A 24335-nucleotide genomic window follows, 5' to 3' on the forward strand; every position below is an offset into this window, starting at 1 on the left:
TTAACTTTATATCTATTTAGAAGTTATTGTGTCAGTTTTTATGTTGAGTGTTAAACCAGAGAAACAATTGGGACTGAATTTAAGGTTGTTTATTAATTGCACTGTAATAAAAACCTTTACATTAAATTCCCATGAAATATTTTGGTCTTATTGGTCCAACATTTTACATATCTCATTAAAATGGAATACATTGAGATGTTGTGTCACTGGCCTACACACTATACCCCATAATGTGGAATAATGTTTTTAGACATAAAAAAAATACAAAATGAAAAGCGGAACTTTCTCGAGTCAATATGTATTCAACCCCTTTCTTAAGGCAAGCCTAAATAAGTTCAGGAGTAAGATTTGCATAACAAGTCACGTAAGTTGCATTGATTCACTCTGTGTGCAATACTAGTGTTTAACATGATTTTTGAATGACTACCTCATCTCTGTACCCCACGCATACAATTATCTGTAATGTCCATCAGTCGAGCAGCGAATTTCAAACAGATTCAACCACGAAGACCAGGGCGCTTTTCCAATGCCTCACAAAGAAGGGCACCTATTGGAAGATGGGTGTATCCCTTTGAGCATGGTGAAGTTATTAATTACACTTTGGATGGTTTATCAATACACCCAGTCACTAAAAAGATACAGGCTTCATTCCTAACTCAGTTTCGCTCATGGTAATGTGTTTCATGCCATTCCCTTTGGTCCGTTCCAGCCATTATTATGAGCCGTCCTCCCCTCAGCAGCCTCCACTGATTTCACCATCAGGCCATTGGTGACTTTAAAACAGTTACAAAGTTTAATGGCTGAGGATGGATCAACAACGTTGTTGTTACTCCACAATACTAACCTAAATGACAGAGTGAAAAGAAGGAAACATTTACAGAATCAACATATTCCAAAACATTCATTCTGTTTGCAATAAGGCACTGAAGTAAAACTGCAAAACGTTTTGCTAAGAAATTAATAATAATATAATATAATAATATGCCATTTAGCAGACGCTTTTATCCAAAGCGACTTACAGTCATGCGTGCATACATTTTTGTGTATGGGTGGTCCCGGGGATCGAACCCACTACCTTGGCGTTACAAGCGCCGTGCTCTACCAGCTGAGCTACAGATTAACTATATGTCCTGAATACAAAGTGTTATGTTTGGGGCAAATCCAACACAACACATCACTGAATACCACTATTCATATTTTCAAGCATGGTGATGGCTGCACCATGTTATGTTTATGCTTGTCATCAAGTTTTTTAGGATAAAATAAATGGAATAGAGCTAAGCAGAGGCAAAACGCTAGAGGAAAACCTGGTTCAGTCTGCTTTTCAAAAGACACTGGGAGACAAATTCACTTTTCAGCAGGACAATAACCTAAAACACAGGGCCAAATATACACCAGAGTTAATTACTAAGACAACATTGTACAATCCATGTGTGCAAAGCTCTTAGAGACTTACCCAGAAAAACTCACAGCTGTAATCGCTGCAAAAAGTGATTCTAACATGCATTGACTCAGGGGTGTGAATACTTATGTAAATTAGATATTTCTGTATTTCATTTTCAATAAATCTCCAAACATTTCTAAAAACATATTTTCACTTTGTTATTATGGGGAATTGTGTGTAAATGGGTGAGAAAACCAATCCATTTACTCAATGTTTTATTCAGGCATTAACACAACAAAATGTGGAATAAGTCAAGGGGTATGAATACTTTCTGAAGGCACTGAGTATACCAAAAATTAGGAACACCTTCCTAATATTGAGTTGCACCCCCTTTTGCCTTCAGAACAGCCTCAATTCATCGGGGCATGGACTCAACAAGGTGTCGAAAGCGTTCCACAGAGATGCTGGCCCATGTTGACTCCAATGCTTCCCACAGTCGTGTCAAGTTGGCTGGATGTCCTTTAGATGGAGGATCATTGTTGATACACACAGGAAACTGTTTAGTGTGAAAAAACCCAGCAGTGTTGCAGTTCTTGACACAAACCGGTGCACCTTGCACCTACTACCACACGTCATTCAAAGGCACTTAAACATGTTTGTCTTGCCCAATCACCCTATAAATGGCACACATACACAATCCATGTCTCAATTGTCTCAAGGATTAAAAATCCTTCTTGAACTTGTCTCTTCATCTACACTGATTGAAGTGGATTTAACAAGTGACATCAATAAGGCATCATAGATTTAACCTGGATTCACCTTGTCAGTCTATGTCATGAAAAGCGCAGTAAGATACTGCTAAACGTTGGTTCTGATCTATCACCTAATACCTACTCATATATCCATTGACAGTGAGTGGTTGCCTGAACTGCATGCAGACAAGTCGTTTCATTGTCATTTCATACATTTTACCCACATATAGGCAAAGCAGTTTCCACCAAACTGAAATGAGCTTGTTAGTCCCTTTTCTGTCAGTCGCACCATATCCCCATCCCCACCATATTGCAGCATCAGCATAGTGTAGTGTCCAATAGTCCATACTTTCTCTCTTCTCTCTCTGAATCATCTGGTCCCTCCACCTCTCAATTCCTGACCCTGTCCTCCAGAGCCTTCAGCTCTCCCTCCACCTGTTGGGGGAGGTCGGCTCTCAACTGCTGGGTAAAGTACACCCTCGGCTCCTGGGTCTCCTTCTCCCAGAAGGCCTTGGGTAGGTCGAAGAGGTTTTTTTTTTCTAGAAGGGATACAGCTTTTGACAAATATGACTTTTCCTAGCAGGTTTAAAGCAATTTATGCAGCACGTTCGGATAATTAACGTAGCAGGTTAGGAAAATTAGATTGATGTAAAGAAAAGGGTTAGGGTTAGCTGAAATGCTAAAAAAATTCAACTTTTGACATTCATTTGACAAAAGCTGTATCCCATCTACACATCATCGTCGAAGAGGGTGCCCATGTACACCTTGCCGCCCAGGCCCTGCAGGTCGCTGGCTCCTTCCTGTGGCACCACGGCCATGCTCTTTTCATGAAATTTCAATAAGAAGTCATTTTGGAAGTAGGGCCCGATTACCGAACGGCCCCAGATAGCATATGATAGCAAAATGTGTTGAATATCAGGACATTTGCTTAAAAACAGCAACATTTCTGATCAGCTTCAGGACAAAATGTGTGGAATAGCATTATAAAACTCTACATTTTTCTCTCTGCACCATTGCAAAATGGGTTTAAATGTAGTAAGTAAACTCCTGGGGGGAAATAGACCTCAAAGAGGAAGTGAAGCAAGAAAAACAGGAAGTTAGTGCAGTAGAAGTTGAGTGGTGTGAGAATCAGTCAGATACAATTATAGTTACTCTGTTACATACCAAGTCTGTTTTTCATGTAAAAAAATTATGTGAGAACCATATGTTTTTTATCGAACTCAAATGTAACTTTTTTTTGGTCTTAAAGAAATTAATAGTTGATTTTGGTTCATGATATAACTATATATTTTTAATCCCACATACATTCCCATTGAAGCCTGGGAGACAGGGGAGAGGGAGATGGTTATATTACCTAAAGTTTCCTTTATTATATTTATTGATGTTTCAGGGGAGGACTTAGCAATTTGGGGGCCTGTTACAAAATGCTGTTGAGGTGTTCTTCTACCCCCATTAAGTCACATTTAATTAAATGTATAGGCCATATAAAGCTGTTGAATCAGTGGATAAAACATAATTTGTCTTTAGAACCATTTCATTTGAAACTGGTGGAACATGATTAAGGCCACCTCTGCAATGTCTCAAGTGACAGAAACAGAGGGTTCATTAGCATAGCAGAAGGTTCATTAGAAACTGAAAATGTTCTTAGCACTTATTTATGCATACAGTGTTTTCACAGCTGATAAGGACACCCAGTACATAGACTATTCAAGCATCCTGTTATACAAATACTGTAGTATTCTTTTAAAATAATTTCTCATACACTTATTAGGAAGTACGTCACTGATAAGATGTGAGATGTGTCACATAAATTTCAGCACTTTATCTTGTCAGACCACACTATGGGTGTGTGATAGTCTCTCCTGTGGACCGTTTACATCATTGGAAGGCAAGTGTCGACTTCTTCACTATCTTATCTTTACATTTTAATGTTCAGATTAAATTTAGGAAATGAATTACAAGTAATGAGATTCAATATGTTCAAAGTACTGTTATCCGTTCATGTTTTAGCTTCACAACTGAAAGACATACACAACATTACCAAAAGTATGTGGACACCTGCTCATCAAACATCTCATTCCAAAATCATGGGCATTAATATGGAGTTGGTCCCCCCTTTGCTGTTATAACAACCTCCACTCTTCTGGGAAGGCTTTCCAGTAGATGTTGGAACATTGTTGCGGGGACTTGCTTCCATTCAGCAACAACATCATTAGTGATGTCGGGCATTGATGTTGGGCAATTAGGCCTGGCTCGCAGTCGGCGTTCCAATTCATCCCAAAGGGTTTCAATGGGTTTGAGGTCAGGGCTTTGTGCAGGTCAGTCAAGTTCTTCCACACCGATCTCAACAAACCATTTCTGTATGGACCTCGCTTTGTGCACGGGGGCATTGTCATGCTGAAAAAGGAAAGGGCCTTTCCCAAACTGTTGCCACAAAGTTGGAAGAACAGAGTCGTCATTGTATGCTGTAGCTTTAAGATTTCTGTTCACTGGAACTAAGGGACCTAGCCCGAACCATGAAAAACAGCCCCAGACCTTTATTACTCCTCCACCAAACTTTACAGTTGGCACTAGGCATTTGGTCAGGTAGCGTTCTCCTGGCATCCGTCAAACCCAGATTCAACCGTCAGACTGCCAGATGGTGAATCGTGATTCATCACTCCAGAGAACGCGTTTCCACTGCTCCAGAGTCCAACGGCGACGAGCTTCAGACCACTCCAGATGATTCTTGGCATTGCGCATGGAGATCTTAGGCTTGTGGGCGGCTGCTCCGCCATGAAAACTAATTTCATGAAGTTCCCGACGAACAGTTCTTGTGCTGACGTTGCTTCCAGAGGCAGTTTGGAACTCGTTAGTGAGTGTTGCAACCGAGGACAGACGATTTTTACGAGCTACCCACTTCAGCACTCGGCGGTCCTATTCTGTGAGCTTGTGTGGCCTACCACTTCGCGGCTCAGCCGTTGTTGCTCCTAGACATTTCCACTTCACAATAACAACACTTACAGTTGACCGGGGCAGCTCTAGCAGGGCAGAAATTGGACCTATGACGGTGCCACGTTGAAAGACACTGAGCTCTTCAGCATTGCCATTCTACTGCCAACGTTTGTCTATGGAGATTGCATGGTTGTGTGCTCAATTTATAGCCAAATCCACTCATTTGTTGAGGTGTCCACATACTTATGTGTATATAGTGTATTTGATATGGGGATTGTTCAATGCAATGTGTTGTGTGAGTTAAGATATTCTACCAGTAAGTGTGTGTTTGACCTGTTTCAGGTGATCAGTAGTGTGTGAGTTCTCACATGGCTTGTCCTGAGAACATGTTTTTTCTCATTGGCCTCTTTGTGTCAGGTGAGTCTTCCATACAGCAACAACTAGTTATGAATCAGACAGAGGAATAGGCACAAGTGATGATATTTCATGGTATGAGCTATATTCCCATCTGTCTCAATGTGTAGAAAAGTGTACAGTTGACTCCTGATAAGTACAGTTTAATATTCTGGATTCAAACATTCTTTGCTCCAGATATGTCCATAATCCAGTTTAGGGCATGGAGTCACGACATCAGGAATCACCTGTACATTGAAATGAGTTCATATGTTTTGATGCAGTGGCAGAATATTGGGAGAGAGTGACTGTACTGAAAAGATCACAGAACCTCCCTGATGTTGTCCTTTATGTTGCAGGTGTTTTGGCCTGTTTTGGCCAACGAGATTTGATCACCACAATGCCAGATAGACTGGATGTACTGACTGGCTCCTGTGTGCAAATCCCATGTGCATTTTATATTCCTGACCAAAATTACTATAAATTTAACAGCACAATACTTACGTCTGGAGTGTGGTTGAAAGGATCAACAAAATTTGGTGAAGGTCAGGACAATGTGATATTTCACAGTAGTAAGACGGTTAACAGATATCAAGGGAACATAACTGGAAACATGTCCCAGAAGAACTGCACCACAGTCTTCTTCAATGTAACCACCAGTTACTCTGATAAATACTTCTTCAGGATTGAAAGTCAACCATACCGTGCAACAGACCCAGAAAAGTCTGTTAATATAACTGTCAGGGGTAAGAGACTATTTAACTGTTTACCAACTATTTCATCCAGTTTAGATTCCTTGCATCAAAGATAAGAGTAGAACAAGTGGACAGTTTAGCTATTAGTAATATAGATGTCAGGGGTAAGAAGACAGAGACTATTTAACTTTTATAAACTTTTCTAAAATGATATGAGTAGAATAAGACCAAGTAGGCAGTGTGACTGTCAGAGTAAAATATATTTATTTTTAATGTATTACAGATTTGCCTCCCAGTCCCATCATTACTGTCTCAGGTGAGGTTAAGGAAGGGGCCGCTGTCAGTTTGAACTGCTCTGCTGTCGCTCCCTGTCCCGAACACCCCCCTGAGCTGACATGGACTCTCCCAACACAGTTCACACCTGAGAACCAACTGCAGGAGAATCCAGACCAAACCAAATCAGTTCTCTCCACGGTGACCTTCACTCCGTCATACCTTCATCATGAGAAGAACATCACTTGTACTGCAGTCTACCCAGTAGGGACTAGCAACAAGACAGCTGAACATACCATGATGCTTAACGTTTCATGTAAGATTTAGTCCCAGTTTCCTGTAGAATAGATCATTCTATCATGTTTTCACTGATGATTGTCATAGAGTGGTTTTAAGTAGATTATTCAATATACCACATCCATTTACATTCTAAATGAACCCCTCTCCCTCAGTCTCTCCTAAGGACACCTCGGCCTCCATCAGTCCAGCTGATCCAGTATTAGTGGGCAGCTTTGTTAATCTGACCTGCAGCAGTACAGCCAACCCTCCTGTGACAAACTTCACCTGGTTCCAGATCAGTGGGGGTAAACCAACACAGGTAGCATCTGGACAGAGTTACACCCTCAATGTGACTGTTGGTGATGGAGGACTGTACTACTGTGAAGCAAGAAATAGTAACGGCCGTGGGAAGTCAGAGGAAGAGAAGCTGGCTATTAAAGGTAAAACGGGCACATTGGGCACAATCTTAGATTAGATATAAACTATATATACAAGAGTATGTGGACACCCCTTCAAATTAGTAGATTTGGTTATTTCAGCCACACCCGTTGCTGACAGGTGTATAAAATCGAGCACACAGCCATGCAATCTCCATACTCAAACACTGGTAGTAGAATGGCCTTACTCAAGAGCTCAGTGACTTTCAACGAGGCACTGTCATAGGATTCCACCTTTCCAACAAGTCAGTTCGTCAAATTTCTGCCCTGCCAGGGCTAACCCGGTCCACTGTAAGTGCTGTTATTGTGAAGTGGAATCTTCTAGGAGCAACAACATCTCAGCCGCGAAGCTGTAAGCCACACAAGCTCAGAAAACGGGACAGCTGAGTGCTGAAGCACATAGTTCGTAAATATCATCTGACCTCAGTTGCAACATTCACTACCGAGTTCCAAACTGCCTCTGGAAGCAACGTCAGCACTAGAACTATTTGTGGGGAGCTTCATGAAATGGGTTTCCATGGCCGAGCAGCCGCACACAAGCCTAAGATCAACAAGCGCAATGCCAAGAATCGTCTGGAGTGGTGTAAGGCTCACGCCATTGGACTCTGGAGAGTAGGAAACATGTTCTCTGGAGTAATGAATCCTGCTTCACCATCTGGCAGTCCGACGGACAAATCTGGGTTTGACGGATGCCAGGAGAACGCTACCTTCCCCAATGCATAGGTCCAACTGTAAAGTTTGGTGGAGGAGGAATAATGGTCTGGAGCTGATTTTCAGGGTTCGGGCTAGAACCCTTAGTTCTAGTGAAGTAAAATCTTAATGCTACAGTGGAGGCTGTTATAACAGCAAAGGGGGGACCAACTCCATATTAATGCCCATGATTTTGGAATGAGATGTTTGACGAGCAGGTGTCCACATACTTTTGTTCATGTCGTGTACTTTAGTGATCTTTTAGTTAGAAATGACCATAATATGTGCTGTATTTTCAGGGCAAGAAGAGCCTGTTAACCCAATGGTGTTTGGGATTGCAGCAGGAACTCTGGGGGTCTTTCTGCTTATCAGCCTGGTCTGTCTTTTTGGATGGTAAAAACTATTCCTGGCATCAATTCAAAACTATTTATTTATGTTGTGTTTACCCTTTTGCATATGAAAACCCTCTCAGTGGATTCAGAATACCTTTCTAAATGTCTTCCAGGAGGAGAAACTCTAGGCTCCCCGATGGACTTGAAAGGACGGACAATCCACAGGGAAAGGTGGGTATAAGGCTCAACTTTCAAAACACATCTACAAAGTGTATCTAAGGAAGTACTGAATTAATGCTGAAACTATCCAAAGCCATGAGGTTAACATCATTTTAGAGGAAGTTCACGGGGAGATGACCACACTGATAGCAATGCTACGTCTTGTGAGAACATTGAATGATAACAGAATAGCTGTTGGACTTTGACAGTATCCTTTAGATCGGAGCTCATTTGTTGTCAAAATGTAATTATTTTCTTCTGTCAGTTTAATTGACATTGTCATTGACATCCCTTCAGTATGTGTTGTGTAACCTGCTGACTTTAGAGTTTTACAAATGACTGAGCTTAGAACTTTACACCTGTTCCTCTCTCTGTGTTCTCTCCACAGAACTCCCCGGTTGGGACGGTGTGTGTTAACCAGACCACAGCCGGAGAGAAACCAGAGGAACCTGCAGAAGACCAGCCTGAAGAGATCCACTATGGTGACATAGACTTCTCCAAACTACGGCCCAAAGAGACCCCAGCTGCAGCACAGGACAGGAACAGGGTCCAGGGGCAGGAGACTGAGTACGCTGAAGTCAATGTGACCAGGAGAGGGCCCCAGGAACCACACCTTACTACATAGATGGGCTTTATGCACAAGTGAATGAAAAACGTGCATTTTAAGTATTTTGGATATACTGTATATATACAGTATGTCTTGTGAATTTGCTTTCTATTGTTATTTTTGATTTCGTATTCATAAGTTTGTGAACCTCAATTGTCTGCATATTTGTTGAATTTTCTGGTATGAAAATTGTTTAACTGTTTAAAAGTGCCGTGCCACCTGATAGTTCAAATGTAGTTTAAGGCCATATAAAGTCAATGATGACAGAGGATATATGACACAATTATTTGGCTGATACAAGACAGGAAGTTGGTGAAGTAAGTCAACATGACAGCAGAATGGTGTTAACATCTACTAGTCACTGTTTCTCTGCATCTTTTGTGCAGTTACCAGAATAACAATATTATCTGTAATAGGAATTACCAGGTGAACAAAAAAGAGCAGTCGCAGATAAAGTCAATCATAAATCAATCTGGATTAATACAAGTTGCAACAGGGAGACAACTTCCAGCATAGAAGCAGAGAAAATGTCTAACTGGCCTCTTGGAGACCGGCCCTTTACAGTAGCTTGATAAAGTATTCAACCCACTTGGCATTTTTCCTATTTTGTTGCCTTACAACCTGGAATTAAAATTGATTTTTGGGGGGTTTGTATCATTTGATTTACACAACATGCCTACCACTTTGAAGATGCAAAATAATTTTTCTTGAAAAACAAACAAAAAATAAGACAAGAAAACAGAAAACTTGAGCGTGCGTAACTATTCCCCCCGCCCCAAAGTCAAAACTTTGTAGAGCCACCTTTGGCAGCAATTACAGCTGCAAGTCTCTTGCGGTTTGTCTCTATAAGCTTGGCACATCTAGCCACTGGGATTTTTGCTCATTCATCAAGGCAAAACTGCTCCAGCTCCTCCTACATCTAGGACTGGGAATGTGAACTTTATTCATCTTAAATATTCCCATTACATATTTTAAATGTACATATTTTGGGGAGTTATGTCAGTTTTTATGTTGAGTGTTGATCAAGAGACACAATTGAGGCTGAATTTGATGTTTATTAATTGCACTGTAATAAAAACCTTTACGTTCAATTTCCATTAAATCTCCGTTTTATTGGTCCAACAGTTTGCATATCTTGTGTGTAAACATTAGATTATAATCATATTTATTAATATAAAAGTGAGAAAAAATGCTAATTAATCTTTCCCCCTGAGCCAACCAGATGTATTTCCTCCACATGGTCCAAGCCAATGGTCATTCAGTAATCCCAGGGACTAGTGAGCAAATAAAAGGATATTGACGTAACATTCTGCAAAAATGTTGAAATTAATATGGATATTAAAGCTTGTCATGATTAGATGATTCTTTGGGCTATAGCTAGAAAACATCCAATGCCTTTATTGCAAGATGTCAGTAAGGTACTGCTAAACACTGATTCTGCTAATATCACCTAATATCTACTCATATAGCCACTGACAGAGAGTGGCGGCCGAACTGCATTCGTCAGTGATGCAGTCGCATCATATCATTGTATTTTCTTACAATTTAGAAACGTTGGTTTACATGTACCCACATATAGGAAAAGCAGTTTCCACCAAACTGCAATTAGCTTGTTAGTCCCTTTTATGTCAGTCCCACCATATCCCCATTTCCACCATATTGCAGCATCAGCATAGTGTAGTGTCCAATAGTCCATACTTTCTCTCTTCTCTCTCTGAATCATCTGGTCCCTCCACCTCTCAATTCCTGACCCTGTCCTCCAGAGCCTTCAGTTCTCCCTCCACCTGTTGGGGGAGGTCGGCTCCCACCTGCTGGGTAAAGTATGCCCTCAGCTCCTGGGTCTCCTTCTCCCAGAAGGGCTTGGGCAGGTCAAAGAGGGCACCCATGTCCACCTTGCTGCCCAGTCCCTGCAGGTTGATGGCTCCCTCCTGTGGCACCCAGCCCACCATGCTCTTCCTGGCCGCCTCATCCTCCCTCTCGCGGCTGCAGCGCTTGAAGTTCCACTCCAGAACGCGGGCGTTGTCGCCAAAGCCCGGCCAGAGGAAGGAGCCCGACGTGGGGTCCTTGCGGAACCAGTTGACATGGAAGATCTTGGGCAGGTGGGTGGGGCCCTTGCGGGTCTCCATGCTCAGCCAGTGGGCCAGGTAGTCCCCGAAGTTGTAGCCGAAGAAGGGGCTCTTGACGAAGGGGTCGTGCATTATGACCTTGCCTGGAGAGAAAAAATACATTTTATTCAAAAGGTCATCGTTTTATTCATTATCACTGGAGAGGAATGAGGGAAAACTGTATGCCATCATATCAGGTGATATTAACCTTCGAGATGTTTTTACTGTTCTATTCTACTCTATAGACAGCTCATATCCACTTTAATTAGGCCCTCCTGTAGCTCAGTTGGTAGAGCATGGCGCTTGCAACGCCAGGGTTGTGGGTTCGTTTCCCACGGGGGGGCCAGTATGAAAAATGTATGCACTCACTAACTGTAAGTCGCTCTGGATAAGAGCGTCTGCTATATTACTAAAATGTAAATATGTTATAACTAATTTAATTATATGACAAGCTCTTTAATGTGGTTTATGAGGTACTGTACCTTTGTACTCAGCAGCTGCTGTGGCCTCAGACCTCATAGAGGCTCCCACAAACACGCCGTGACGCCAATTAAATGACTCGTACACAACTTGAAATAGTAGAATAATCGTAGAACTTGTTTAGCAGGTTAGGATAATTAACATAGTAGTTTGGATAATTAAATTAAGGTAAGGAAAAGGTTCATGGTTAGCTAAAATAAAACATGTAATCATCTTTTGACGTCAATTTGACAAAAGCTGTTTCCCATCTAGACATGACCGTTGAAGAGGGTGCCCATGTCCACCTTGCTGACCAGGCCCTGCAGGTCGATGGCTCCCTCCTGTGGCTCCCAGCCCACCATGCTCTTCCTGGCAGATAGAAGTGAAGCAATGAAAGAGGAAGTGTGTGCAGGAGAAATTGAGGAGTGTGTGATAATCCGTCAGCTACAATTACAGTTACTCTGTCTCTGTCTCTGACAAAGTCTATTTTACGTGTTGAAAGATAATGTGAGAACCGGGTATCATTTACTGAACTCACATTTACAGTGGGGAAAAAAAGTATTTAGTCAGCCACCAATTGTGCAAGTTCTCCCACTTAAAAAGATGAGAGAGGCCTGTCATTTTCATCATAGGTACACGGCAACTATGACAGATAAAATGAGGAAAAAAAATCCAGAAAATCACATTGTAGGATTTTTAATGAATTTATTTGCAAATTATGGTGGAAAATAAGTATTTGGTCAATAACAAAAGTTTCTCAATACTTTGTTATATACCCTTTGTTGGCAATGACACAGGTCAAACGTTTTCTGTATGTCTTCACAAGGTTTCCACACACTGTTGCTGGTATTTTGGCCCATTCCTCCATGCAGATCTCCTCTAGAGCAGTGATGTTTTGGGGCTGTCGCTGGGCAACACGGACTTTCAACTCCCTCCAAAGATTTTCTATGGGGTTGAGATCTGGAGACTCCAGGACCTTGAAATGCTTCTTACGAAGCCACTCCTTCGTTGCCCGGGCGGTGTGTTTGGGATCATTGTCATGCTGAAAGACCCAGCCACGTTTCATCTTCAATGCCCTTGCTGATGGAAGGAGGTTTTCACTCAAAATCTCACGATACATGGCCCCATACATTCTTTCCTTTACACGGATCAGTCGTCCTGGTCCCTTTGCAGAAAAACAGCCCCAAAGTATGATGTTTTCACTCCCATGCTTCACAGTAGGTATGGTGTTCTTTGGATGCAACTCAGCATTCTTTGTCCTCCAAACACGACGAGTTGAGTTTTTACCAAAAAGTTATATTTTGGTTTCATCTGACCATATGACATTCTCCCAATCCTCTTCTGGATGCACTCTAGCTAACTTCAGACGGGCCTGGACATATACTGGCTTAAGCAGGGGGACACGTCTAGCACTGCAGGATTTGAGTACCTGGCGGCGTAGTGTGTTACTGATGGTAGGCTTTGTTACTTTGGTCCCAGCTCTCTGCAGGTCATTCACTAGGTCCCCCCGTGTGGTTCTGGGATTTTTGCTCACCGTTCTTGTGATCATTTTGACCCCACGGGGTGAGATCTTGCGTGGAGCCCCAGATCGAGGGAGATTATCAGTGGTCTTGTATGTCTTCCATTTCCTAATAATTGCTCCCACAGTTGATTTCTTCAAACCAAGCTGCTTACCTATTGCAGATTCAGTCTTCCCAGCCTGGTGCAGGTCTACAATTTTGTTTCTGGTGTCCTTTGACAGCTCTTTGGTCTTGGCCATAGTGGAGTTTGGAGTGTGACTGTTTGAGGTTGTGGACAGGTGTCTTTTATACTGATAACAAGTTCAAACAGGTGCCATTAATACAGGTAACGAGTGGAGGACAGAGGAGCCTCTTAAAGAAGAAGTTACAGGTCTGTGAGAGCCAGAAATCTTGCTTGTTTGTATGTGACCAAATACTTATTTTCCACCATAATTTGCAAATAAATTCATAAAAAATCCTACAATGTGATTTTCTGGATTTTCTTTTCTCAATTTGTCTGTCATAGTTGACGTGTACCTATGATGAAAATTACAGGCCTCTCTCATCTTTTTAAGTGGGAGAACTTGCACAATTGGTGGCTGACTAAATACTTTTTTTCCCCACTGTAACTAGGCAAGTTGGATGGATTTTGGTTTAAGATTGAGCTACATATTTGTTAAAATACCACACACATTCCCATTCACGCTTGGGAGATAGGGGAGAGGGAGATTTTATTTTATTTTACCTTTATTTAACCAGGTAAGACCCATTGAGGTTAAAAACCTATTTTGCGAGGGCGACCTGGCAAGAAGGCAAAACAGGGAAATAGCAGCGTGTAAATAAAATAGTACAGAAAAATACAAAATACACACAAAAGACAAAGAGTCACAAGTTACAGATACAATTGAAGATTAGAAACAACTGCAGCTATCACAAACAGTGTTGTCGATCAGAGTCTTAAAAACAGTCAAGGACACTAACTCCCCGAACTTTAAATATCTTTTGAAGCATGTTCCAGGATGAAGGGGCATTATGGGAAAAATATTGTTTCCCCATCTCAGTTCTAGCCTTAGGAACAGACAAGGACAGCAGCGACTGTGAACGAAGACTGTATTGAGTGACTGATCTGGTCAGTAAGGAACAGAGATACAAAGAGAGTTGTCCTATCAATACTTTGTACACAAAAGTGTACCAGTGTTTTAGCCTCCTGGTGGAGAGAGAGGTCCATTGCACCATAGCATTCATCACACTAATTGACAACATACTAACCAATTGAAAAATCACCTGTACATTGAAATAAGTTAATATTATTATCATATTAATATTATGCATCCTCCATAAGAATTAATGAAATTCTACAGTATTTAAATCATATGTTTCAAGGACAAAATGACATGTATTTAAGTATTTTGTTGCAGAGGGGACTGTAAAATTAGTACTTTATAAAATAAATACTTTAATGTCTTTACATGTTAATTTTTTTATTTTTAATGTTCAGGTCATATAAAAAGCATGAGCTGTAACACCCAGAGAGAATTACTGAGGTGCTGACTAATGGAGAATAAACTGGAAGATACAAAAACAAATAGAGTTTCACACTATACATACAGTGCCTTCGGAAAGTATTCAGACCCTTTGACTTTTTCACATTTTGTTACGTTACAACAATACCCCATAATGAGAAAGCGGAAACAGTTTTTAAGAAATTTTAGCAAATGTATTAAAAATTTAAAACATAAATAAATGGAAGAAGTTTAAATGGAAGAAGTTTGGAACCACCAAGACTCTTCCTAGAGCTGGCCGCCCGGCCAACCTGAGCGATCGGGGGAGAAGGGCCTTGGTCAGGGAGGTGACCAAGAACCCAATGGTCACTCTGACAGAGCTCTAGAGTTCCTCTGTGGAGATGGGAGAAACTTCCAGAAGAACAACCATCTCTGCAGCACTCCACCAATAAGGTCTTTATAGTAGAGTGGCCAGACGGAAGCCACTCCTCAGTAAAAGGCACATGACAGCCTGCTTGGTGTTGGCCAATAGGCAACTAAAGACTCTCAGACCATGAGAAACAAGAGTCTCTGGTCTGATGAAATCAAGACTGAACTCTTTGGCCTGAATGCCAAGCGTCACGTCTGGAGGAAACCTTGTACCATCTCTACGGTGAAGCATAGTGGTGGCAGCATCATTGCTGTGGGGATGTTTTTCAGGGGCAGGGACTGGGAGACTAGTCAGGATTGAGGCAAAGATTAACAGAGCGAAGTACAGAGAGTTCCTTGATTAAAACCTTCTCAAGAGCGCTCAGGACCTCAGACTGGGGCAAAGGTTCACCTTCCAACAGAACAACGATCCTAAGCACACAGCCAAGACAACGCAGGAGTGGCTTCGGAACAAGTCTCTGAATGTCCTTTAGTGGCCCAGCCAGAGCTCGGACTTGAACCCGATTGAACATCTCTGGAGAGACCTGAAAATAGCTGTGCAGCAACGCTCCCCATCCAACATGACAGAGCTTGAGAGGATCTGCAGAGAAGAATGGGAGACACTCCCCAAATACAGATGTGCCAAACTTGTAGCGTCATACCCAAGATAACTCAATGCTGTAATCGCTGCCAAAGGTGCTTCAACAAAGTACTGAGTAAAGGGTCTGAATAGTTCTAAACACATTACTGTGCCTTTTTCAGGGTAATGTCATGAATGTTTGAACTAGGTTATGTAGACAAACAGCGCAATTAGTGCAACCATTGATAATAGTGAGGGGTGTATCATAATTATGAGGTTAAATAGAATGAATTGAGTGAAACTGTTAAAAGACAATAGTTTACAGCATATTGAATATATTAGGCTATTGTTATCATTAACTTTAGCATAAATTAGCATCAACATACATTATTGTTTAATTTAATTACACATATATGTAATTGTTTCCAATTTCATTAAATGTTGTTACATGTAATCTTTTGGTTCAACCATAATGCATAATAAGCATCATCAACAGGGGAAAAATATTGGGTGTACGCTGACAAGCTGTAGAAAGACTGTATTCATTTATAAGACTTGTTCATAGAAAATGACTGTGAATTTGAGGGAGGAGGTGGGATGGTTAGCTTCAACAATGTGTTCTTACACGTGAATGAGCTGCGGTGTTCAGCTATGCGTTGTTTTAATTGTCTTTTCGTTTGTCCTACGTAGGCTTTCCAACATGAACAGGTGATGAGATAGATTACTCCCTTTGTCTTGCAAGAGATGATAACCCTAACAGGGAGTTTCCGACCTGTATGTGGGTGTCTGAAGATGGATGTTTTTGTAGTGCTATTGCACTGTGCGCATGAGCCACATTTGTAGTTCCCATTTGGAATGGGTGTCAGGAGTGTCTGAGTGGGCTCAGGGGGCAGGTCAGATCTCACCAAGCTATCCCCAATATTGCGACCACGCTTACAGACCACCCGTGGGGGTTCCTTGAAGAGGTGTGCAATTTTTTTTGTCTGATTGCAGAATATGCCAGTGCTTTTTCAGGATTGCTTTCATTTTCTCTGAACACTTGGTGTACTTAGTGCAAAACACTGTTGCGTTGTTTTTCTTCTTTGGTTTAGTTTTTAGCAATTCCTCTCTTGGTTTTTGAGATATTTTCATCATTGCAGCATCAAGAGTTTTGTCCTTGTAGCCTCTCATTTTGAATTTATCTGTCATTTTCTTAGCATTGCTGTCAAAATCTGATTTGTTTAACCCTGCATAACTGGCTATATGGTAGACCATTCTTGAGGGGAGGAGGATGCATACTATCCGCACGTAGCAAGGTATTGCAGTCTGTTGGCTTTGTGTATAAGTCTGTATGTAATGCATCATTCTCTTTGATGATCCATAAATCCAGGTAGATTATTATTCTCTCATCAGACTGCATGGTGAACTTGAGATATTCAGAGCTCTCGTTTAGCAGAGTTTAGAATTAATTTAGTTCCTGCTGACTTCCTTCCCAGAGCACAAAGACATCTATGTATCTCTTCCATAGGAGGATGTTCTAGATAGTAGGGGGTGTGTCTCTATTTTGTAAATGAGTGCTTCCTCAAATTGTCCCACATACAGGGTCGCATAGTTGGGCAAAGGGGGAACCCATGACTACACCCCGAATTTAAAGGAAAAAGTCTGACTCAAAGATGAAGCAGTTATTGGATAATACCAGCTCAGTGAGTTGCAAGATGCAATCATTAGATGGAGCAAGGGTAGGGTCTCTCTGCTGAAGGAAGTATTGCAGGTCAAAAAATATAATACAAACGTTTGCATTGTCTGCAATAGAATATACTTCCAAAATCTTTTTTACAATAGAGGAGTAAAAATATGGGTGTGCGGTGGCTTCCAAACAGCGGACCCTGTCAGTCATCTAGTGTTAATACATATCATTGGATCTTGTCAATGATCTCAAGTCAGCTGGGACCATAGTCACCAAGAAAACAATTGGTAACACACTACGCCATGAAGGACTGAAATCCTGCAGCGCCCGCAAGGTCCCCCTGCTCAAGAAAGCACATATACATGCCCGTCTGAAGTTTTCCAATGAACATCTGAATGATTCAGAGGAGAACTGGGTGAAAGTGTTGTGGTAAGATGAGACCAAAATCGAGCTCTATGGCATCAACTCAACTCGCCGTGTTTGGAGGAGGAGGAATGCTGCCTATGACCCCAAGAACAACATCCCCACCGTCAAACATGGAGGTGGAAACATTATGCTTTGGGGGTGTTTTTCTGCTAAGGGGACAGGACAACTTTACCGCATCAAAGGGACGATGGACGGGGCCATGTACCGTCAAATCTTGGGTGAGAACCTCCTTCCCTCAGCCAGGGCATTGAAAATGGGTTGTGGATGGGTATTCCAGCATGACAATGACCCAAAACACACGGCCAAGGCAACAAAGGAGTGGCTCAAGAAGAAGCACATTAAGGTCCTGGAGTGGCCTAGCCAGTCTCCAGACCTTAATCCCATAGAAAATCTGTAGAGGGAGCTGAAGGTTCCTCCTGAGCAGGGACGGCCTGTTCAATAGGGCGATATGGGCGACGCACTGCCAAACGGGAAAAGGAAGGGATTTTTTTTCTAATCAATTATATCACGGCAACAGTAGTTATCAGTGTTCACGTCTGATCTGCCAGCCACTAAATGTCAAATCAGGCTAAAGTCGTGCTTCAAATGGCCCCGCCCGTTTTTGGGGCGATTTCAGTCAGGTTGAAAATCGCCCAGAAGTCTCTCATAGCCTGTCATGTAAAATCTATTTTTTTCAAATTTCAAAGCTTTCAATACATTCTCTATGGGTGTCTGTGTGCTTGCACTTACGCGCTTTCGTCATACGTGACGTAACCATGAACGTAACTAAGACAATAGCGGCTAGCAGCGTCTCTGTTGTGACCTGCAGTGTGGCGTTATTTTATGTTTTTAATTTGTAGACTTAGTTTACAAACATTCTGCCAACCATGGATTTCCAGTGGTTGGTTTTGGACTGATCTTGTTGATCGTGTACATACCCGCTACGAACGGACTAAATAATGAAAACGCTGCTGGCAGCGGAATCCAATACAGCTGGGAGACAGGCTTCACCCTGGTCAGAGCGGACCGCGATCCTGGTAAGAGAGCGACTCTGTACCCCGACATTGAACTGCTTTCTGTGTCATTGCGACCTTACTATCTGCCCCGTGAGTTCCCCCAATTGTTTGTTACCGTTGTGTACTGTTGATAATGTTGGTGTAATCATAAGGAGAGGAAGTACAATACCAACGACGCTAAACGGAGAGGAATATGTTTAAGCAAAAAGGCAGTTTATTAAACACAGAGATAGCTGGTATCTGCTCAAGCTACATGCATGGACCCATTCAATTGCCTCTTATGGAGAACAGTTGAGAAGGGATCAAAAACAGAGTTTTTAGCATTACTTTATACAATGCAACATAAAGAAAAGGGGTCCTTCTTCTAGTCCCTTGATTGGTTCCCGAGGCGTAGGAGGCGGGTCTGCTCTGTCCATAGCAGAAGCCCCATTGGTGCACGGCAGGGCTGCCCTTGGCACCCGACCAGTAGAGGGGAGTTGAGAATGAGTGTGCGTCCACATTGAGATGTCTGTTTGTGTCCAGAGAACTCCTGAGGAGTATCTGTTGTTTATGGCCGGAGGTGGGGGTGTTGTCTATTATCACATTCCTAGGCCATTTGGTGATAAGATAAGGTTTTCTCTGTCCTTTTGTTCTCTGACCTTTTGCTCTCTGACCTGGCACAGCATTTATTGAAAACAGGCTCCAAATGGGTCTTACAGAACATTTTTAGTCAGACCAATCTATAACAAATTATTTTTACTATGACAATAATCACAAGTTTACTGGAGAACTGAGACCAAGTAGAGACTTTGGACAGGGTGGATATGGTATAATAAAGGCAGTTTATTCAGAGGTAAAGATATCTGGAATCGCGTGCACGGACTCGTTCGTCAAACTCTCAGGGAGAAGAGAGCCCCGAAAACATTGTGTGCAGACATTTTATACAATAAATGATGTAGGTTGAATTGAATCTAGTAGTTCTGATTGGTCCTGATGAGTTGGGCGAGGTCCCCTCCACTGTTGCATTGGCTCTGAGTCGGGTTCTCTGTCTTCAAATGTTCAGCCTAAAGAGAGGGGATTTTTGTGTGTGTGTGTGTGTGTGTTTAACAGTGATGATGTGTGTGTGTGTGTGTGTGTGTTATCAGTGATGATGTGTGTGTGTGTGTGTGTGTGTGTCCTCAGAGCAAGAACTCGTGAGTTGGAAGAACTGAACACAAAATGGGTCATGCACAAGATTTTAGTCAGACCAAGCTATAACATTATATATTTACTACGACAGTACATTCAACCAAAAGCTAATATAACAAAGGCATCAGAGATTATTTATAATCTGTCACAGAAACTGGAATCCATCTCCCCAGATCAGTCAATAAATGCTTCTGGTATTGACTTATATGCTGCCCCTGTCTTCATGTTGTTGCTGGACATATCTTTTTTAAAATGTGTGTAGGTCACCTAAATCATCAGAAAAATTGCCCCTCCTGAGAATTTTTTCAGGAGCCGCCACTGCTCCTGAGATGTGTGCAAACCTGGTGGCCAACAACAAGAAACGTCTGACCTCTGTGGTTGCCAACAAAGGTTTTGCCACCAAGTACTAAGTCATGTTTTGCAGAGGGGTCAAATACTTATTTCTCTCATTAAAATGCAAATCAATTTATAATATTTTTGACATGCGTTTTTCTGAATTTTTTTGTTGTTATTCTGTCTCTCACTGTTCAAATAAACCTACCATTAAAATTATAGACTGATCATTTCTTTGTCAGTGGGCAAACTTACAAAACCAGCAGGGGATCAAATACTTTTTTTCCTCACTCTAAATGAGCCCCTCTCCCTCAGTCTCTCCTAAGGACCTCAGCCTATCAGTCCAGCTGGTCCAGTATTAGTGGGCAGCTGTGTTAATCTGACCTGCAGCAGTACAGCCAACCCTCCTGTGACAAACTTCACCTGGTTCCAGATCAGTGGGGGTAAACCAACACAGGAAGCATCTGGACTGAGTTACACCCTCAATGTGACTGTTGGTGATGGAGGACTGTACTACTGTGAAGCAAGAAATAGTCACGGCCGTGGGAAGTCAACGGAAGTGCAGCTGGCAATTAAAGGTAGAAGCAGTGGCACATTCAATATATATATATTTTTTAATCTTTATTTTAACAGGGAAAAACAGACTGAGACGTGGATCTCTTTTACGGCTGTGCCCTGTGTAAACATGTTGACATGTACAGTTTTAGACATACAGACAAGAACATTTCAAACATACAAAACGAAAAACACAATTCAACAGAAACAATCACAGACAACATCATATTGATCCTCCATTGTCACGATCGTCAGGGAGAGACCAATGCGCAGCGTGATGAACGAACATGGTTAACTTTATTATCTTTAGTGATAATAGAAACAATAAACAAAACAAGAAACGACTCGTGAAGTCCACGGTAACAATGACCGAACACGGAACAAAAACCCACAAACACAAAGGGAAAAACAGACAGTTAAATATGGCTCCCAATCAGAGACAACCAGCCAACAGCTGACACTCGTTGCCTCTGATTGGGAGTCACTCAGGCAAACATAGAAAATCAACAAACTAGAACCCCCAACATAGACATATAACACATAGAATAAACACACCCTGGCTCAACAAATAGAGTCCCAGAGCCAGGGTGTGACAGTACCCCCCCCTAAAGGCGCGGACTGCGACCGCGCCTCAATAAGAGCAAAACAGGGGAGGGCTGGGTGGGCATACCTCCTAGGCGGCGGTTCTGGCTCTGGCCTTGCCCACCACCCTCCAACAAACCCCCCATAGCGCCCCTGGTCCGGTCTGGCCCCGCTGGCTGGAGCTGGACTGGACGTAGCAGGAGCGGTTAGCTTCAGCTCCGTAGTGGAGCCGTTGACCGGTACCTGGTTAGGCACCGGTGACCCAGGCACGGGTTGTGCCGGACAGACGACGCGCACCCCTGGCTTGGTGCGTGAGGCAGGAAAGGACCGGACCTGGCTGACGATGCGCACCCCTGGCTTGGTGCGTGGAGCAGCAACGGGCCGGACCGGGCTGACGATACGCACCCCTGGCTTGGTGCGTGGAGCCGGAACGGGCCTCACCGGACTGACGACTCGCACCCCTGGCTTGGTGCGTGGAGCAGCAACGGGCCGGACCGGGCTGACGATGCGCACCCCTGGCTTGGTGCGTGGAGCCGGAACGGGCCTCACCGGACTGACGACTTGCACCCCTGGCTTGGTGCGTGGAGCAGCGACGGGCCTTACCAGGCTGACGACTCGCACACCTGGCTTGGTGCAAGTAGCAGGAACGGGCTGGACCAGGCTGGCGACTCGCACCCCTGGCTTGGTGCGAGTGGCAGGAACGGGCTGGACCAGGCTGACGACTCGCACCCCTGGCTTGGTGCGAGTAGCAGGAACGGGCTGGACCAGGCTGACGACTCGCACCCCTGGCTTGGTGCGAGTGGCAGGAAAGGGCTGGACCAGGCTGACGACTCGCACCCCTGGCTTGGTGCGAGTGGCAGGAACAGGCCGGGCCGGGCTGGCGACGCGCACCGTAGACTTGGTGCGAGTGGCAGGAACAGGCCGGGCCGGGCTGGCGACGCGCACCGTAGACTTGGTGCGAGTGGCAGGAACAGGCCGGGCCGGGCTGGCGACGCGCACCGTAGGCTTGGTGCGTGGAGCAGGGACAGGCCGGACCGGGCTGGCGACGCACACCGTAGTCTTGGTGCGTGGAGCAGGGACAGGCCGAACCGGGCTGTGGAGACGGATAGGAGACCTGGAGTGAAGAGCGGCCACAACCCGTCCTGGCTGAATGCCTACCTTCACACACTCTGTGTGAGGCATCCGCACAGGACGTACAGGGCTGTGTACCCGTACTGGCATAACAGCACGTGACACTGGAGCAGGATATCCGGGACCGCGGAGAGGCATTGGAGACCACGAGCGTTGAGCCGGCACACTCCGTCCTGGCTGCATACCCACCTTCGCACGACACGTGCGGGGTGCTCGCACAGGACGTACAGGACTATGCCGGACCACTCGTGGCACAGTACGCCGCTCCGCATACCGCGGAACCTGCCCCGTCCCATGCTGCCATGCCTGAGTACGGGACGTTGGTTCCGCTCTCCATCCAGGCTCCGCCAACCTGCCTTCTGGCCCCCCAAACCCGGTGGCCTCCTCTCCAAATCGCCCTGTGGCAGCCTCCTGCTGCCCAGCCGCCCATGCCGTGTGCCCCCCCCTAAAATTTTTTTTGGGTTGCCTCTCGTCCTTCCGACGATGACACTGCTGACGCCGCTGCTCCTCTCTCGCCAGGGCCTTAATCCTTGCCCATTGCCCTTTGCCCGCGAGCATGTCCTCCCAGGACCACGATTTGCCCACCTGGGCCATCGCCAGCCTCTCCATCTCCTTTCCCGGCGCTTCCTCCCATGTCCAGTCTGCCTGTTCCTGGACACGCTGCTTGGTCCTGGTACGGTGGGTTTTTCTGTCACGTTCGTCGTATTGAACAGACCAAGGCGCAGCGTGATGAACGAACATGGTTAACTTTATTATCTTTAGTGATAATAGAAACAATAAACAAAACAAGAAACGACTCGTGAAGTCCACGGTAACAATGACCGAACACGGAACAAAAACCCACAAACACAAAGGGAAAAACAGACAGTTAAATATGGCTCCCAATCAGAGACAACCAGCCAACAGCTGACACTCGTTGCCTCTGATTGGGAGTCACTCAGGCAAACATAGAAAATCAACAAACTAGAACCCCCAACATAGACATATAACACATAGAATAAACACACCCTGGCTCAACAAATAGAGTCCCAGAGCCAGGGTGTGACATCCATAACATTTTTAAAATGGGCAAGGGACACCAGAGTGTCTAACTTAAGTTGGATCTGCAGTTTGTTCCATAAATAAGGTGCAAAGGAACTGAAGGCAGTCCTACCCAACTCTATGGAGACCACATAAGTCTCTAATGTAATCCACATCTGTGATCTGGTTTTAAAATTAGTATATCTAGTGGAAATTAATGATGATATATATGGAGGTAGTTTTAAAATAAGTGCTTTATAAATAAACAAGAGAGCATGTTGCTCTCGCCTCACAGATAGAGAGGCCCAACCCACATGTTGATATAGGATACAGTGATGAGTTTTGTAATATCGTATCTGAAGATTATGCCTTTGTTAAATGTTTTGGAGGAACAAAGAATGTTGTTTTATGATCTTAGTTCAAATGTAGCGTTTGGAGGGTGATGCCCCAGGGGAGACTGGTGATTGGCCAGAAGAGGGAGTCACCCCTCTTTTTGCATTGTTTATAAATAGGGGTTAAACGATGAGACGTCAGAACGGCCATAGCAATCTGGGGAGCCGTTCTCCGGACATTGCGGGTCTGTACCTATGCTGTAAACTCGTGATTTTAATAAAAGCCTCTAACACGATACAGCATAACGGACTCTGTGTTGACAGCAATAATTGCCACCACTCATCAGATACGACATAATGGCGCCCAACGTGGGGCTGGGTTTGCGTCTCTTCTGTGTTTCAGTCAACCGCCAGGCTAACTCTCTCTGAAGCATGGCCGAAAAAGGGTGAGTGTTCTTACTGCTTCGGAGTTTGTTAGATTGGATACGACTTGTGTACACTGGAGAGATGTACCATTTCGACCTGGCCTCGGTGGTGTTATTGTGGTCGACTAGAGTCTGCTAAAATTTATTCCATCAAA

The 24335-nt window shown here is 43.7% G+C and overlaps 1 protein-coding gene across 1 annotated transcript in view; it reads left to right on the forward strand.

The window, feature by feature from the left end:
• Nucleotides 1-5410: 5410 nt before the first annotated feature.
• Nucleotides 5411-24335, forward strand: part of LOC311109214 (sialic acid-binding Ig-like lectin 13) — a gene marked incomplete at its 3' end in the record, with an annotated part of 29540 nt that continues 10615 nt past the window's right edge. Inside the window, exons 1-7 of the mRNA XM_084152062.1 lie at nucleotides 5411-5487; nucleotides 5823-6209; nucleotides 6442-6747; nucleotides 6884-7150; nucleotides 8137-8230; nucleotides 8343-8400; nucleotides 8777-8971. Coding sequence (XP_084008188.1) covers nucleotides 5439-5487; nucleotides 5823-6209; nucleotides 6442-6747; nucleotides 6884-7150; nucleotides 8137-8230; nucleotides 8343-8400; nucleotides 8777-8971 — 1356 coding nt within the window. The 5' untranslated portion in view covers nucleotides 5411-5438. The remainder of the gene's footprint in view (nucleotides 5488-5822; nucleotides 6210-6441; nucleotides 6748-6883; nucleotides 7151-8136; nucleotides 8231-8342; nucleotides 8401-8776; nucleotides 8972-24335) is intronic.

Source organism: Coregonus lavaretus, assembly GCF_964263955.1.
Source record: "Coregonus lavaretus genome assembly, chromosome: 34".
In the NCBI taxonomy this organism is placed as follows: domain Eukaryota; kingdom Metazoa; phylum Chordata; class Actinopteri; order Salmoniformes; family Salmonidae; genus Coregonus; species Coregonus lavaretus.